The sequence below is a fragment of the Haemaphysalis longicornis genome, unplaced genomic scaffold, assembly GCF_048455015.1.
Source record: "Haemaphysalis longicornis isolate Haplotype H1 unplaced genomic scaffold, Haemaphysalis longicornis Haplotype H1 scaffold_7, whole genome shotgun sequence".
NCBI lineage: Eukaryota > Metazoa > Arthropoda > Arachnida > Ixodida > Ixodidae > Haemaphysalis > Haemaphysalis longicornis.
In genome coordinates, this window is record NW_027526422.1 from 120,773,901 (window position 1) to 120,788,169 (window position 14,269).

At 49.6% G+C, this 14,269-nt stretch overlaps 1 protein-coding gene across 1 annotated transcript; it reads right to left on the reverse strand.

Annotated features, from left to right (window-relative positions):
- Window positions 1-13,684, reverse strand: LOC144146503 (uncharacterized). The gene is made up of 4 exons (XM_077678447.1): window positions 13,604-13,684; window positions 11,662-11,792; window positions 303-537; window positions 1-24 (listed from the first exon to the last, which is right to left on the reverse strand). Exons 1-4 carry the CDS (start codon window positions 13,682-13,684, stop codon window positions 1-3), a joined length of 471 nt encoding a protein of 156 aa, XP_077534573.1.
- Between the last annotated feature and the right edge of the window lie 585 nt (window positions 13,685-14,269).

The window sequence follows — 14,269 nt, forward strand, 5'->3', positions numbered from 1 at the left end:
TCACGCAACGTGCGCGACTTGAAACTGTGCACAAAGCAAGTAATCACCCCAAATATTAGCTGTGCAAAAGAACTTTTCATTTCGCTAAAAAATTGCAGAGTAATCACTGTTGAAAGGACTGCCATGAGCGGAAAAGCTGCACATGAAACTGGCATTCTGCCTGCATGGCCCGTATAAACCCCACAGTCCAATCCTGGTCGCTAGTGCTGAGCGGATGGCGCTTTCAGTGCGGTAGCGTTAGGTAACGAAATGTTCGTTTCGAGGACCCTTGGTGAGTAGCAGAGCGCGGCGCTCGGGCTTACCTTGATGGTGGAAGCGATGTAGTCGGTGTGCAGCATGGCCCGCACGCGGTCGTAGGCCAGCGGCCTCAGCTCGAAGTCGAAGAACGTCAGGCAGCGGCGCTCGGGCGACGCCTCGAAGTTGGTGCCGGCGAGGAGCGTCAGCGCTGCCGAAGCCCCCGGCTCCCTGCCCGTGAGCAGCGCCACGCGCAGCGCCAGATGCAAAGTCTCCCAGTACGCCAACAGCTCATCGTTATTCCTGCACGGGTTGTTGCAGGGGGGAACTCAGCAGGTCGCGCGCCTCCTGTTCGAGGTTAAAGGGGCCGTGAAGTCAAAATGCAACTGTTTTATTTGGAAGAGCTCGGCTTCAGTGCCTCACTGAGCTCCATTAAGACATCTTTTTTAACCGAAAGAAACCCGAGAAGCATCGGGAAGCTTTCAAATTTCGCGCTACAGCGACGTGATATGGGCAGCAGCGACGCAACATGGGCTGTATGGTCCACTTATGAGATCAGCGGCCAGGCGCCCGTGCTGCGCGTGAGAACCCGCCACCCTGTCTGGGGGCTTAACACTGTGGACTCTACGCCGCAGCCGTCGACAATTCGTCACGGCGCGCACAGGAGACGGATTGTCTGGCCCACCGAATACCACGGGGATAATCCCCCATTGAGAACGAGACGGCGCCACCGGGTTCCGAGAAGCACCGGGGAGGTGTAATTGCCGACGTCGGGGCGTGCGCCGCGCGGAGCCTCCATTATTAACGCGCTCCTTCGTGCTCACGCCGGCGCTGGCGCGCCACGTGTGCCCGGAACTCTACGAGCGGACCGAGTGCTGTGTGTGTGCGCGAGTGCCCGCGAACCTGGCCCACATCATGTGGGGCTGCGACGAACAGTGTGCGCGCGACGGAGGCGACCGCCTCCCGCCGGACATTCGCGAGTTGATCGGCTCCCCGGAGCACGGCAACCAGCTCAGGGCCGTCCAGCGGCTCGAGGCAGCTCTGGCGCTGCAACGGCGAAAGGAAAGCCAGCGCCCCTCGCCTCCCGGCCCCCGCGGGGGTCGAGCGGACGGCGACGGCGCGGGCGATCCGAGTAACCCGCGCGGCCGGCCGGGCACGACGCCTCGGGCTCCGCCCGCTACCTAGCGCAGGTAGTTAGACGAGGTGCGGCGAAGCCCTGCGTGGCCTGACCAGCACCTTTCTCGCAGGACGAATCAATAAAGGTCATTTCTCTCTCTCTCTGTCGCCGACTTTCGCTCTCACCCCGCGGGGTCGCGCGCACTTGCTCGTCCGCGAGCGTGCCATTGACCCAAACATGGCGGCGCCTCATTGAATATTCCGTAGCGCGCTGAGTGACAGCTGTCTACGTGAATTTGGGCACTCCCTTACGCGTGTACGAACGCTACAGGGGCCTTCCCGAGAAAGTGTGATCTCGAGGTGTTTATAAGGCCGAACTTGGCCGTTAGAAAGGGTTCTTGTCTGAGCGCTGAGCTGGGCAGTTCCCGGCGGGACAAGGAGTCTCGACCGTTAAAGCTAGGTTGGGATTTGTGAGCCCCCTAGGCTAGAGGTTAAGATCGCGTCGGAAGTTTAGGGTACAGCACCGTACTGGGCAACTAGACGGATCTTGCGGCGAGACAGAGCCTCGGCCGTCGTTTCTCGAGCGGTTTGTGTACGCTCCGAGGATAGGAGAGTTAGACGAAGCTGAGAAGCTGGAGTGATTTGTACGCACTTGGAGCTAGCGCCTAGCTGAAGTTGGAAGTTTTTCCTTTTACTACTCATGTACCCAGTTTTCGTACTGTAAATAGCTGTATATAAACTGTTCATTTCACTTAATCAACCCCAACGCCTCGAGTTCGTCAATTCGACCGCCATCTCCAAGCCTTCAACACCATCGCCCTGCCAGCCTCCTGCCAAATCAACCGGAGCCCGGGCGATTGGGTTCCTGATCGACACCGGATCGACTTCGGGGAAACGAACCACAACCATCTTTACTTGGGCCATCAATTAGAACAATTTTCAGTGTATTCGCTGCACGTTCGCATTGAAGTGACGCGATTAAACGCAACTAGAGGCCCCACTGCTTCCATTCATGTGACTTGGCGATGCCCTAGTCCGGCGAACGCAAATCTCACAAACAAGTGACGTCATTGAAAAGTTGCCGGAAAGTTGCTAAGGAGTCGCCACTGCTTCCCATGTCTTCTTTAATATGTCCATCATTTTTTTTTCGAAGTTTGCGATAAAATTTCTATCATGGTTATCGGGACAAAGTAGTCTTTCTAATAAACCAAACCTGTATTTTGTCTTCATGGCCCCTACCATCCTGCGTCGCTGTTTATGCTTTTTGGTTGCTTCGGAAACAGGAAGTGGATCGATAACAGGGTACAATTTCACAACGACAACAGCGTATGTAGTGTGTTGCTCCGGCAAAGCGGCGGACGCATGACGCCAACGCACGCGTTTTGAAAAGAGATTGGGAGTGATCGGGGGCAGACAAATGCTGCGGTCCGGTTTCCCTTCTGGACGGCTTCATTGCCGTTTTGGCGCATCGCCTGTCATGTTAAGCCCTGTTGTGGCTTCGTTTTCGTCATCCCCAGTAGCAGACGGCGCTAATCATTGTTTCATACTGATCCTCACCAGCTGTCACATTCTGCCGTAGCTGCACCGGCTCGCCCGCTTTTCTAGAACGTTCAAAAAAAAAAAAAAAGCCCCATTCTATGCCGGCGTGTCGCTCCGGTCTCTCAGCATCGCGCCGTAGTAGGATGACGCAGAGGTCCTACAAGCCCTGTTGCAATCCGAATGGAGTGGGGAAGAAAGACTGCTTCGCGAAGACAGCACCAAGGTCTACAAAAACGCGAGCTTCTTTGTTGTCCAACCGTCCAACATTGAAAGAAACACCAAAGACGCCTTTCTGTACACTGGTGTAGCAACAAACTTGTCTTTTTCTTTAAACGTGTTGTGCAATTTATTATCTCTGCACTTCCTTTTGATGACTTCTAATATGCCTGATATTTATTACGATAATGTAGTTGTCATTTTACAAAACTGCGGCTTGTATTTGTTAACATGTCCGCAACGAGTTTTTCGTCTGCAGTGGTGACCGCTGCGCCGTTGTAATTTTCGTTTCTTTAGACGTCCAACTAGACTGGTTCCTAAGCATTCTACCATGCTGTCCGCGAAGTGGAACGCACCTAAGGCATGGCCCGAAGGGGAGTGGAGAAGTGGAGGAGAGTGAACTTTATTTGGCGAAATTTGTGATCAGTGCGAGAAGGTGGTCGTCGTCGTTATCATCCCAGTAACGATCGAGGCGGCCCTTGCGATCCCTGTCGTGGGATGCCACTGCTTCTCTCCACTGCCCAGCCGTGGTGATTCGGGGATGTGGATTTTGGGGGCCCGCCCACAGGATGTGGGATCGGGTGGCTGCGGCTGTGCAAAGGGTGCGGTTTGGGGGATGGGACTTGTGCTGGGTGATTTACGTGCAGGCTGGTTGGGTGTGGGTATGTGGGCTGTTGTGAGTCCCGATTGTGTGGGCGGTATACCTTTCGGCGGCAGGGGGGGATACTCTCTGGGTGCATTGCTACCCTTGCCCTCTTCTGAATGCACCGCTGTTCAGGAATCGGTAACTCTATCACACATCTCCAAATAAACTTTTGCTCACTCGAGTTGAGTGCAGTAATAAAATTGAATTACTAGGGATCAACGGATGCCGACAAAGCGTGCGCACCTGAAAGCACAAAAATTGCCAGCCGTTAAGGCACCATTTGCTTTCCGGGATACTTGAGTTGAAGGTAAAATCTCTGCGCTATTAACACTGATGATTATATTGTTACTGCTGAATAAATTTGTGTTCGAAGAATCTTTCGCGCAGTTATTATGCACAGGTGCAGATTACCGGCAGTTCTTTCAGAAGTGAATACTCTGTAGTTATTTAGCGCAATGCAAAGTGTTTTCTCACAGCCAATATTGGAAGCGAAAGCTTTCATTGTGCGCCATTCCACGCTTGGAACGTTGCTCTACCAGGTTTCAGACCCATGGAAACTATCAGGTTTAAGTGCATGCGAAGGGACTGTTGCCGGTGAATTACGCAAGAACTATTCACAGTTGTGAAGAAATTTTCAGTGTTTATGCCCAAGTCGGCTCCTTGCAGGATTCCATTGGTCCAGTAGTAATTATAGTATTGGGTCAATACTGTGATGACAACTCCATCACAGTATTGACCCAATACTATAATTACTACTGGACCAATGGAATCCTACCTCCTACGTGGAAACACGCCAAAATTTCCCTAATACCTAAGCCTGGAAAACCGCTCAGCCTTGAACACCTTCGTCCAATTTCTATTACGTCCTGTATGGGAAAAGTCATGGAGCACGTTGTCCACGCGCGTCTGGTAAAATATCTTGATCGAACCGGGGCATTTCCGCATACTATGATAGGATTCCGGCATGGGTTATCTACCCAAGACATACTTCTACAACTACAACACGAGGTCATCACACCTCCCTCCAAAGTGGACGCGGCAGCCATTCTTGCACTTGATCTCAAAAAAGCTTTCGACCGAGTATCCCATACGACCATACTCCAAAATTTAGAATCAATAGCTCCAGGCCAACGCACGTACAACTATGTAAAGAACTTCTTAACCGCCCGTACTGCAGTGCTACAAATTGGGGATATTGTAACCGACACCATACCCCTTCCTTCAATAGGCACTCCTCAAGGGGCTGTACTCTCCCCCCTGCTTTTTAACTTGGCCCTGCTCAATCTTCCTCAGCAGCTTGCTCGGATTCCTCATCTTCAGCATAGTATTTATGCTGATGACATAACCCTTTGGACGTCGGGAGGCAGCGACGCACAAATAGAAGATGTTCTTCAAACCGGGGCTGACATAGTAATTGCAGAAGCCACTAAGGCAGGCCTTGAATGCTCCCCAGAAAAGTCCGAACTTCTTGTACTTCCAGCGAAACGAACTTCTCCGTCAAACACCTCAATAAAAATCCATATGAGCCACACAAACGTACCGTCAGTACCGAGCATAAAAATCCTAGGGCTCACTATACAGAGTAACCGAGCCAACACTCGTTACATAGCACAACTAACTTCTCAGGTCAACCAAACGATAGGCCTCATACGCCGCATTACTGTCCGCAACAAGGGGCTAAAAGAGGCCGAGCGAATACAGCTAATTCAAGCTTTTGTAATTAGCCGCATTACTTACTCCTTGCCATATCTTAATCCCTCTCAATGTGAATTATCTAAAATCAATTGTCTGATTCGGAAAATTTATAAAACTGCTCTCCAGATACCTCAAAGTACTTCCACTACCCGACTGGAACAGCTCGGCGTCTATAATACCGCGGAAGAGCTAATCGAAGCTCACCTGCTTAGCCAGTACTCTCGCCTGTCGGAAACACCTACCGGCCGACACATTATGAACAGGATAGGCATCAAAGCCCCAATAATAAGTGACGCGCGTGTCCCCATTCCCCAAGAAATTCATGGATTTCTACGTGTACGCCCACTCCCGCGCAATATGCACCCAGTGCACAATCAGAAGCGGAGAGAACAGCGTGCATGGGCATTGGCTAAAAAGTACCCCATCAGGCCAAATACGGTATATGTAGACGCTGCTAGTTACAGACATCACGAAACATATGCAGTGACGGCTATATATGACCCCATGGCACCCCCCCTCAATTCTCTCACCATACGTACGCGCCACGCGTCATCGGCGGAAGAGGCGGCTATTGCGCTGGCTATATCACATCGGCCGACCCCGGCAATTATAATTTCTGATTCGAAAACGGCCATCAAAAATTTTGCCAAGGGGAATATTTCTCCCCTGGCGCTCAAAATTCTCCTTCAAAATCCTCCAACCTCCCAGGTGGAGCTGATCTGGACTCCTGCCCACACAGGGCTGGGGGGCAATGAAGCGGTCCACACAGCAGCTCGAGAGCTTACCATCCGAGCAGGGCCTACTCTTGTCCCCCTCCATGGAGCCCAGTCGGCTCGCGACAGCCTATTGAGCTTCCACGATGTCACTGCGCATTACCGCCTCACCCACCGTCGATACCCGCCTGCTCACCCGGAACTGACTAACGCCGAGGAGCGACTCTGGCGCCTCATGCAAACTAACACTTTGTCATGTCGAGCCAGGCTGAATTTAATTTACCCTACTGTGTACCCCTCACCCAATTTCCCTGCATGTGGTGCACACGAGACCATCACACATCTTATGTGGAATTGCCCCAAAGACCCTTTTCCCTTAATACCCACTGGCGAGCACTGGGAGGAGGCGCTGGGCAGCTCAGACCTGCAAGTTCAGAAGAATCTAACGGAACGAGCGGCCGAGGTCACCGGCAAGATGCAGCTGTCGGTCACCACACCTCAGTAACCCAGAATGTACAAAATAAAGTTTTCTCTCTCTCTCTCTCTCTCTCTCTGTGCGAGATATCACTTTTAAGTGCGAATGCACTTCTTAAGCGACCCTGAACCTGCGTCCACCGGCGATGTCCGCATAGCATACCCACGTGGGGTATTGGCCAGGAATCTCCTCGTCTTCCTTGGCAACGGGGGGAGATGGGCGCGCGCTGCCTGGCCGCTGACATGGCACATACCCACGTGGGGGATTGGCCAGGAATCGGGCGTGAGAAGGGCTAATCCACCCGCTTAAAGGAGTACTGACACGAAATTTCAAAGCTGAGATCCGCTCTAGCAATCAAGTACAACGACAACACAAATAGGTGTCTGTGAATAAATGCATCTTTCTTTCTTTGTAGTTGTGTGTGTGTGTGTGATCTCTCTTTCGCGAACATTACCGAACCGCGCAAATTCAACTCGTGCATTCGCACTTTCACATTCTTCCCCTCGGGGAAATGCGGGGAATTTTTTCTGCACAGGTTTCGCTGTGATTCGGAGCGGCAGGCTTTTTGAGCGGGAAATTCGAGCTGGGCATGTGTACAGCCTACTAAGGGTTTTACACATCCGAGCAGACAGAGCGTTGCTGTCTGCTCGTATTCTCGGTCGTTTGTTTCCTTGTTTTGCGCTGCTTAGTTTTCTAGAGGTAGTATACGTGTTGATTACGAACACAAACATTACCATGATCATCATCATCACAAAGAGCCTGATTAGGTCCACTGCAGGACGAAGGAGTCTCCCATTGACCTCCAACCACTCCTGTCCGGTGCTGCTCGAGTTCAACGTTAACGATTCTTTGGTCATTTCGAAAGCATGAACCCAACAATGCAGCGAACACGGACCAGGAGGGCTTCGACAGTTTATGAGCAAATAAACTGACGCGTTCTTCTCATTACTATTGGTTTTGAGGGAGAAAGCAAATCATTCCACGTATACAAACGGTAGTTATTGTTGAACCGGGCCTTTAACTGACGGCCTGCCTACAAGAAAAAATATACTTCTCACCAATGTACATTATAATGTCCATCATTTGTGGACAAACGTTCCAGTTCTGCCACATTTTTTTTCTCAGTGAAGGTAAACGTGATTTTTGTGAGGCATATGTCACTGAGTCGCGAGCAAAACTGGTGTGAACAAAATTGACAGCCTGTTTGTGTAGTATTTTTTTTATTTTGCTAATGTCAGAGGGCAGCGCTCCTAAACCCCTATTTTTAATCTGGGACGCGTGACCCGATTTATAAGCAAGTAGGTGCACAACATCAGTATAAAGGTTTAAATCCCCATTTTAAAACAATGCAAACAAATGTCAAGATCTGTTTTAAAAACGTCGGCTCGCCGTTCCTGAAAGTTTGTGTTTCGTTGGTGGTATCTTGTGCGCTAATCTTTATACTTTCTTCTTTGATTTCTTCTCGTGAGGCGCTGAATTACACCTTTGGGATTTCGTTACTTTGCTTTTAGTTTTCTTTATAGCCAGTTTTGGCCGCGAGTAGCCAAATAGGGCTACTTTTGAACGCTTTTTGATGTTTTTAGTTCTCGCTGGGTTATGTTAGGCTATCTTCGGCTATACTATAAAACTTTTCGTTTGCATTAGTTATTTTTATTTGGTATTTAGCAATGATGTTTCCTTACACTATTATAACTATTAAATGGGTTAGCTTTGCCAGTTACGCATTTGCGCAAGTACAGAAGCGTTTCCAGCTTTTCAGTTCTTTACGGTTTTTTTTTCTTCTTTTCTGGGTTCTTTACCGTTGTCTTAATCATGTGACAGCAGCGAATTGTACTCCGTCTCCGATACAACTGTTAAGAACGACAATAGTTCATGCAGTGTACTATCACTCCACCGAAGCGACGGCCCCGGAGGTCATCGCGGGCGCGCGTTTTGAAATGAGATTGCACTTAATGCGTGAAATCGCCTGCTTTACATCACGTAAAAGGGAAAAGGTTTGGGCGTGTTGGTTCATAGTCACGCAGAAAAATAAGCGCTGTAAAAAAACAAACATAGGACGAGGCGTGGACAGGACATCACGTAGTTAGTCTGTCGTCGCTGCAGTAATTTATAAGCAAATTAAGTATATCGCTGAAACAACTCGCGTCATGCCAAAAATCCTCGTAGTAAGGTGCGCTTTGCGCTGCGCGGAGCAACAGCCGACAGCAGATTAGGCGCAATGGCAACTTTCGTTGTATAGTTTTTAAGTTGTAACCAAATATAGATATGCGATTGTGGTTTATTTGTTTAGTGAATGTTTTAGTTTTTGTTTGACTTTTTTCTTCAGAAAATAATGTGCCCTCACACTATCATATTAACTAAATGTGTTAAGTTCACCAATCATAGATTCTTCGGCAGGTATACAAGCCATTGCACTTTTCTCGGCTGGGTTCTCGGTATAAAGAACTCATCCTACGTACTACATGAATCGACACGTACTATTACGAGCAATATGAAAGGGAACGCAGGAACGCGTGGCAAACAGCCTCGAAACAGACTCGGAGCGATACGCGGATGGCGCTGTGAAAAACGAAGGGGGAAAGGAGGGCGCTCTTCCACTAACTGTTGGCACCCCTACCACGCTGACATTTCTACAAAGACGCAGCTTACGTCATTTTACCGATAATATGGTATCGTCGGACAGCCGATAAGACACACGGCGGGAATGGGGACAGTTGTTAGAACAGCGTCCCCCTTTCCACTTTGTTTCCGACGGCGGCCGCTGCGTATCACTCATATCTGGGTCTGAGGGTGTTTTCCACGCGTTCCCGTGTTCCCTTTCATATTGCTCATAATAGTACGTGCTTTCTTCGCTGCAAGCGATGCCGGAATATGCTTCCACCACCGCCAGGAAGCGTACTTATTCCTTGATTTGACTGTCGAGTTCACCCTTCGTAGGTTATCCGATAATCTAGATTTTGTTTGGACCTGTCGGCTCATAGGACACCAACGCCCGCAGCGAACTCAACAGGATGCACAGGGGCCGCAGGCTCGGTGACCTGGTTTCACTGGTGACCACCAGTGGCGGTCGAGTGGCCCATTAGTGCAAAAAAGTGCCGTGTTATCGCGTATCGCCAGTGGCTTACTTGTAGGCCATATGCGGGATGCTGGCGGTCACTGGTTGGCCACCAGTGACACACCAGTGGAACACCACTGGTTCAGCGGGCAACATGCGAGCAGACCGGCCCACCTGTACCCATTGCTGAATTTTCTTTCCTGTCTCACCCGGCAAACTCCCACACACAAACCGACGAAAACGTCAGAGTTTACCCAGCGTCCTTGGAAAATTAGATTTCCGCCGCTTTGAGTGAAGCGTTCCTTATCTGACTTTCTTCGCTACTTTTTACGTTCGAATCTTTTACAAACAGTATCATCCTTAATATGGTATGATGAACTTGGCAGAGTGTAAAGCCGGGCTAGTTGAAATGACCTTGGGTCGCATTCGTTGATTCCAATCACGCTTGCTGGAAGAAAATACGTGTCGTGTTAAATCTGGGCGGATGGCCGGCGAGATACGGCCTGTGAAGTTCTGGGGGTACTTACGAACGCCCTAAAAGTATACAGGTCACGTCTTCACCTAGGCGATCCCACGCCCTTCTCACCATCAGGTCACCCCACGGGCGCAAAGAAAAATGACTTCCGAAACTGCTTCACTAAAGGTTCCCTAGCCAGCATACTAACAAATAATGCATCTTTGAAAAACGAAAATGTAAAAAACGCGCAAGTAAAACTCATTTTGGGTGACGTCAACCTTAGGAACCCTACTATACTCGGTTACAACTCAAGAACGGCACCACCTCATGTAGTGTATCACTCCGCCAAAGCGCCGGACCCGTGCGCGCGCGTTTTGAAAGGGGTTTGCTATGAATGTGTGATGTCGTCTGCGTTGTCTCACGCAGTTTGTTTGTGGTCACTGTAGTCGTTTATAAGCATATTAAGTCCAAAAAATCACGGCAACGGCTCACGTCATGTTCAATATATTCCGAGTAACGCCCTACTTGCGCCGCGCGGAGAAACATCCGGCTACGGTGATAAGGCACACCGGCAACTTCCGGTGCCGTTCTTAAGTTGTCACCCAGTATAAAATATACTAGAGTGAAATCTGTCGCTGCAATCACGCACCCTCTAGAACGCCGCATAGCATCTACCAACATTCCCTTGCATATTGGCTTGGCTGTAGCCACATAGCTTTTTTTGCTCTTGAACCCTAAATCGACAATAAATCGTAGCACTTTTTTCTTCGTTTTGCATGAAGCTGCTTCTTAATCCCTGACAAAAAGGTCTTTTGGAGTTTGTGTTATATTACAGAACAATTTTAAACAATTCTTTAATATAATATTGTTGCTTTTGTGCAGCCTCCCGTTAATTTTGAGCTTGTTAGTGAGTCATATATGCCGAGTACAAGGGCAACGTCCCTATCAAACTGTGACGTCAACATATGGTGCCTGGAAAAGCAGTGATCTTTTCTCACCGCTCTGGGATGCCCTGTGGCACAACTGAGTGGAAGGCTACAGATTATTTCGGACCACAGCCACCGTATATCCTGGAATCGGCCTGGCAATTACGTGTTCAACCACTCAAACCGCATGGGGTGTCAACCTAGTTCAAAGTGATCGATACTTCACATTTGTTTTCAGGAGGAGGAGGAGGAGGAATCACTTTATTGAGCCTTAGGCTGGTTTACGGAAGCGGTGTGGCCGCCGGTTTGAGGCCGGCAGCGACGTTGGCAGCACGGGTGACCAGAAGTATCTGGACCTCTGGGTCCGAGCTGCCCAGCGCTCCCTCCCACTGCTCTTCATTAACTACGGGTGGAAAGGGGTCTTGAGGACAGGCCCACATGGAATGAACCAACGTGGCTAGGTCCCCGCAGAGTGGACAATTTGGCGATGGGAATTGCGAGGGGTGAATTCGGTGCAGAAGTGCTCGGCAGGCCAAAGAGTGCGTCTGACATTTGTTTTCAGGAAAACAAGGTCAAATACTTGACTTACGCTGTATATTGTTGTATAATTGCAAGGATGGCTGGATATTGATCTATATACATAAGACGCACGCCGCCATGCAAGCCGGTGAACTTGGTAAAGCCACTAAGATATTCGTGTAGTTCCACGGAGTATACGTTCTGAAAAGAAAAGAAGGGGGTGCAGGGTTATTTCGACGCAATAGGACAGTGCACCTACAAACACAAACAAGCACAAATATTTTGCCTTGTAAGCGAATGTCACAGTATAAAAATCGAGTTGGGCTTGGGCAAGCCCAAGTTGTGAAACAAATATACTGAAGTAAGAGCCCATTTCGTTTTCAAGCGCCAACCAACGTACGAAGGCATTCCCATTTCTTTATGGATGTAAATTGATCATTCATAAAACAGACAAATACACATGTACGGCCAAATACAGAAGCTTTCCTTGCGTGCAATCTCGATAAAAGTATCCCACCTGTTAGAAACCTCGGGCTTCACTTAGTAAAATAACGTGTCCACGGATGTTCCGCTGAGATGCTATTTTCTAAAAACATTTTTAGTGCTTTTCCACTCCGTAAGAAGGATGACCAGAGAAAGTGGGCGCAGTCCGAAGAATGCACGAAACAAGACACGTTTGTAATTTGCGATTGAGCAAACCTCCTATTTAATTACCTGATATAAACTTGAAAGATCTAGAGTTTTATTCTAGCGGACAAGCATGAGGCTGTTTTTTTTTTTCTCCCGCGTCACAGGCGTCGTACTGTCTGTGTAACCCACCAACCCAGACCATGGAGGACAGCAGTCAGGTCGCGCCGGGCCGTGATACAACCCGCTAAGGGGCCGAGACGTGCATATGCGCTTCATGCCGGCTCTGTGCTTTTGTTTGTTTGTTTGTTTGTTTGTTTGTTTGTTTGTTTGTTTGTTTGTTTGTTTGTTTGTTTGTTTGTTTGTTTGTTTGTTTGTTTGTTTGTTTGTTTGTTTGTTTGTAAGAGCTAAAGTTCACTACCTGCACCTGTGTAAGTGGTACCAAAAGACTCGGCAAGGTGCAAGGACTCTCTGACACCAGCTGTGGAGCTCTTCGACGATCGGGTGCCCAAACACCGCTCCACAAAGACTGTGCTACGTTTCCCGGTGAGCTAGGCCTAAACAGTCACAGCACGCCACCGACCCACCCCGACGCCGGCACCGCCGGAGCGCCAGCTGCCGTTCCTCGCAACTGCCACGTAAGCTCCATGGAAAGCATCGTCGAAGGCGAAGACATCGACCCGGCGGAGCACGCCCGCCCAGATTGGGCTGAAGTCCGCCGAAAGCAACAAGCTCTCAAGGCAGCGGAACAAGCTGTCTTTCAGGCAAGTGGAAAACACCACACCAATAATCCCCCACTCAAGAGTGCGCGTCACACTGCAAAGAGTAAGCATCCCGCGGCGCCTCTACCGAACATGATATTAAGATAATCCTTCGCCCGCATGGTGGCCTGGCACTCACGGCCGTCTCTCTAGCCACGCCAGCAGACACTGTTCAAAAACAAGCGGGTCTTGATCCCTACAACGCCGATCAAGTTCGTATTCAAGCCACATCGAATTTCATCGCCGTGAGCATGCCATCGAAAGCTCAAGCTCGACAATAGGAAAAAATCCCTTCTCTTGTGCAGAAATGCCATCAATACAAAATCTCCACGCATGTGTCGGCCCAAGCAAACACTGTGACGGCAGTGATTTTTAACACTGCCGAGGATGCACGCCAGAACAAGTCATCAACAGTTTGTCAATTCAAACTTGGCCCCCGAATTCTGGACGCCAAGCGGCTCAATTCCTCTAATGTTGCACAAATCCTTTTCTATGGAACCAAATTTCCCTATAGGATCTTATACCGGGCTTAAACCTACCGTTGTAAGCCTTTCCGCAGGAAATCTGAAGCATGTACGGCATGCTGCCAACCTAGACATCGCTGGAACGTTTACCCCAACGTACAAGCACCTCCACGGTGGACTGGTGACTGCTCCCGAAGACCACCGATGTGTACCAAAGTGCACTGTCTGTCGAGGTCCTCATCTTACCGGAACTGTGGACTGCCTCAAACGGTACCAACCACGCCGCCACCCGAAGTCATACGCTTAGGCGGCGACCCAGAACACGACACCGACAAAAGGAGATGGCTGCAAGTCGCTCTTTCGAGAGGGGGGAAATAGCTGTAGGAGCGGAGTCAGACGAGACTGCTTTTCGTTTTGCCGGTGGTTCGAGGGGAGTTCCATTATCAGTTTCAGCATGAGGGCTATTTTGTGGAGGTTCCACCGGTCGAGAGTTAATCCGCTGTCTTAAAACATTATTTTCGCGTTTCAACGCCGCGTTCTCCTGATAATGGAACTCCCCTCGAACCACCGCCAAAACGAAAAGCAGTCTCGTCCCACTCCGCTCCAACGTCTATTTCCCCCCTCTCGAAAGAGCGACTTGCAGCCATCAAAAATGCATGCAGAAATGCACTGGCTGAACAAAAAGAGGAATACATTATTCTTCATCAAATCAGGCATTTATATACACACCCCTAACACCCCCCAACACCCCTCAAGAAGGACTAAGACACCCCCCCAAAAAAAGATTCCACAACCACAAGCACCCTGCCTAGGGATTTATACAACA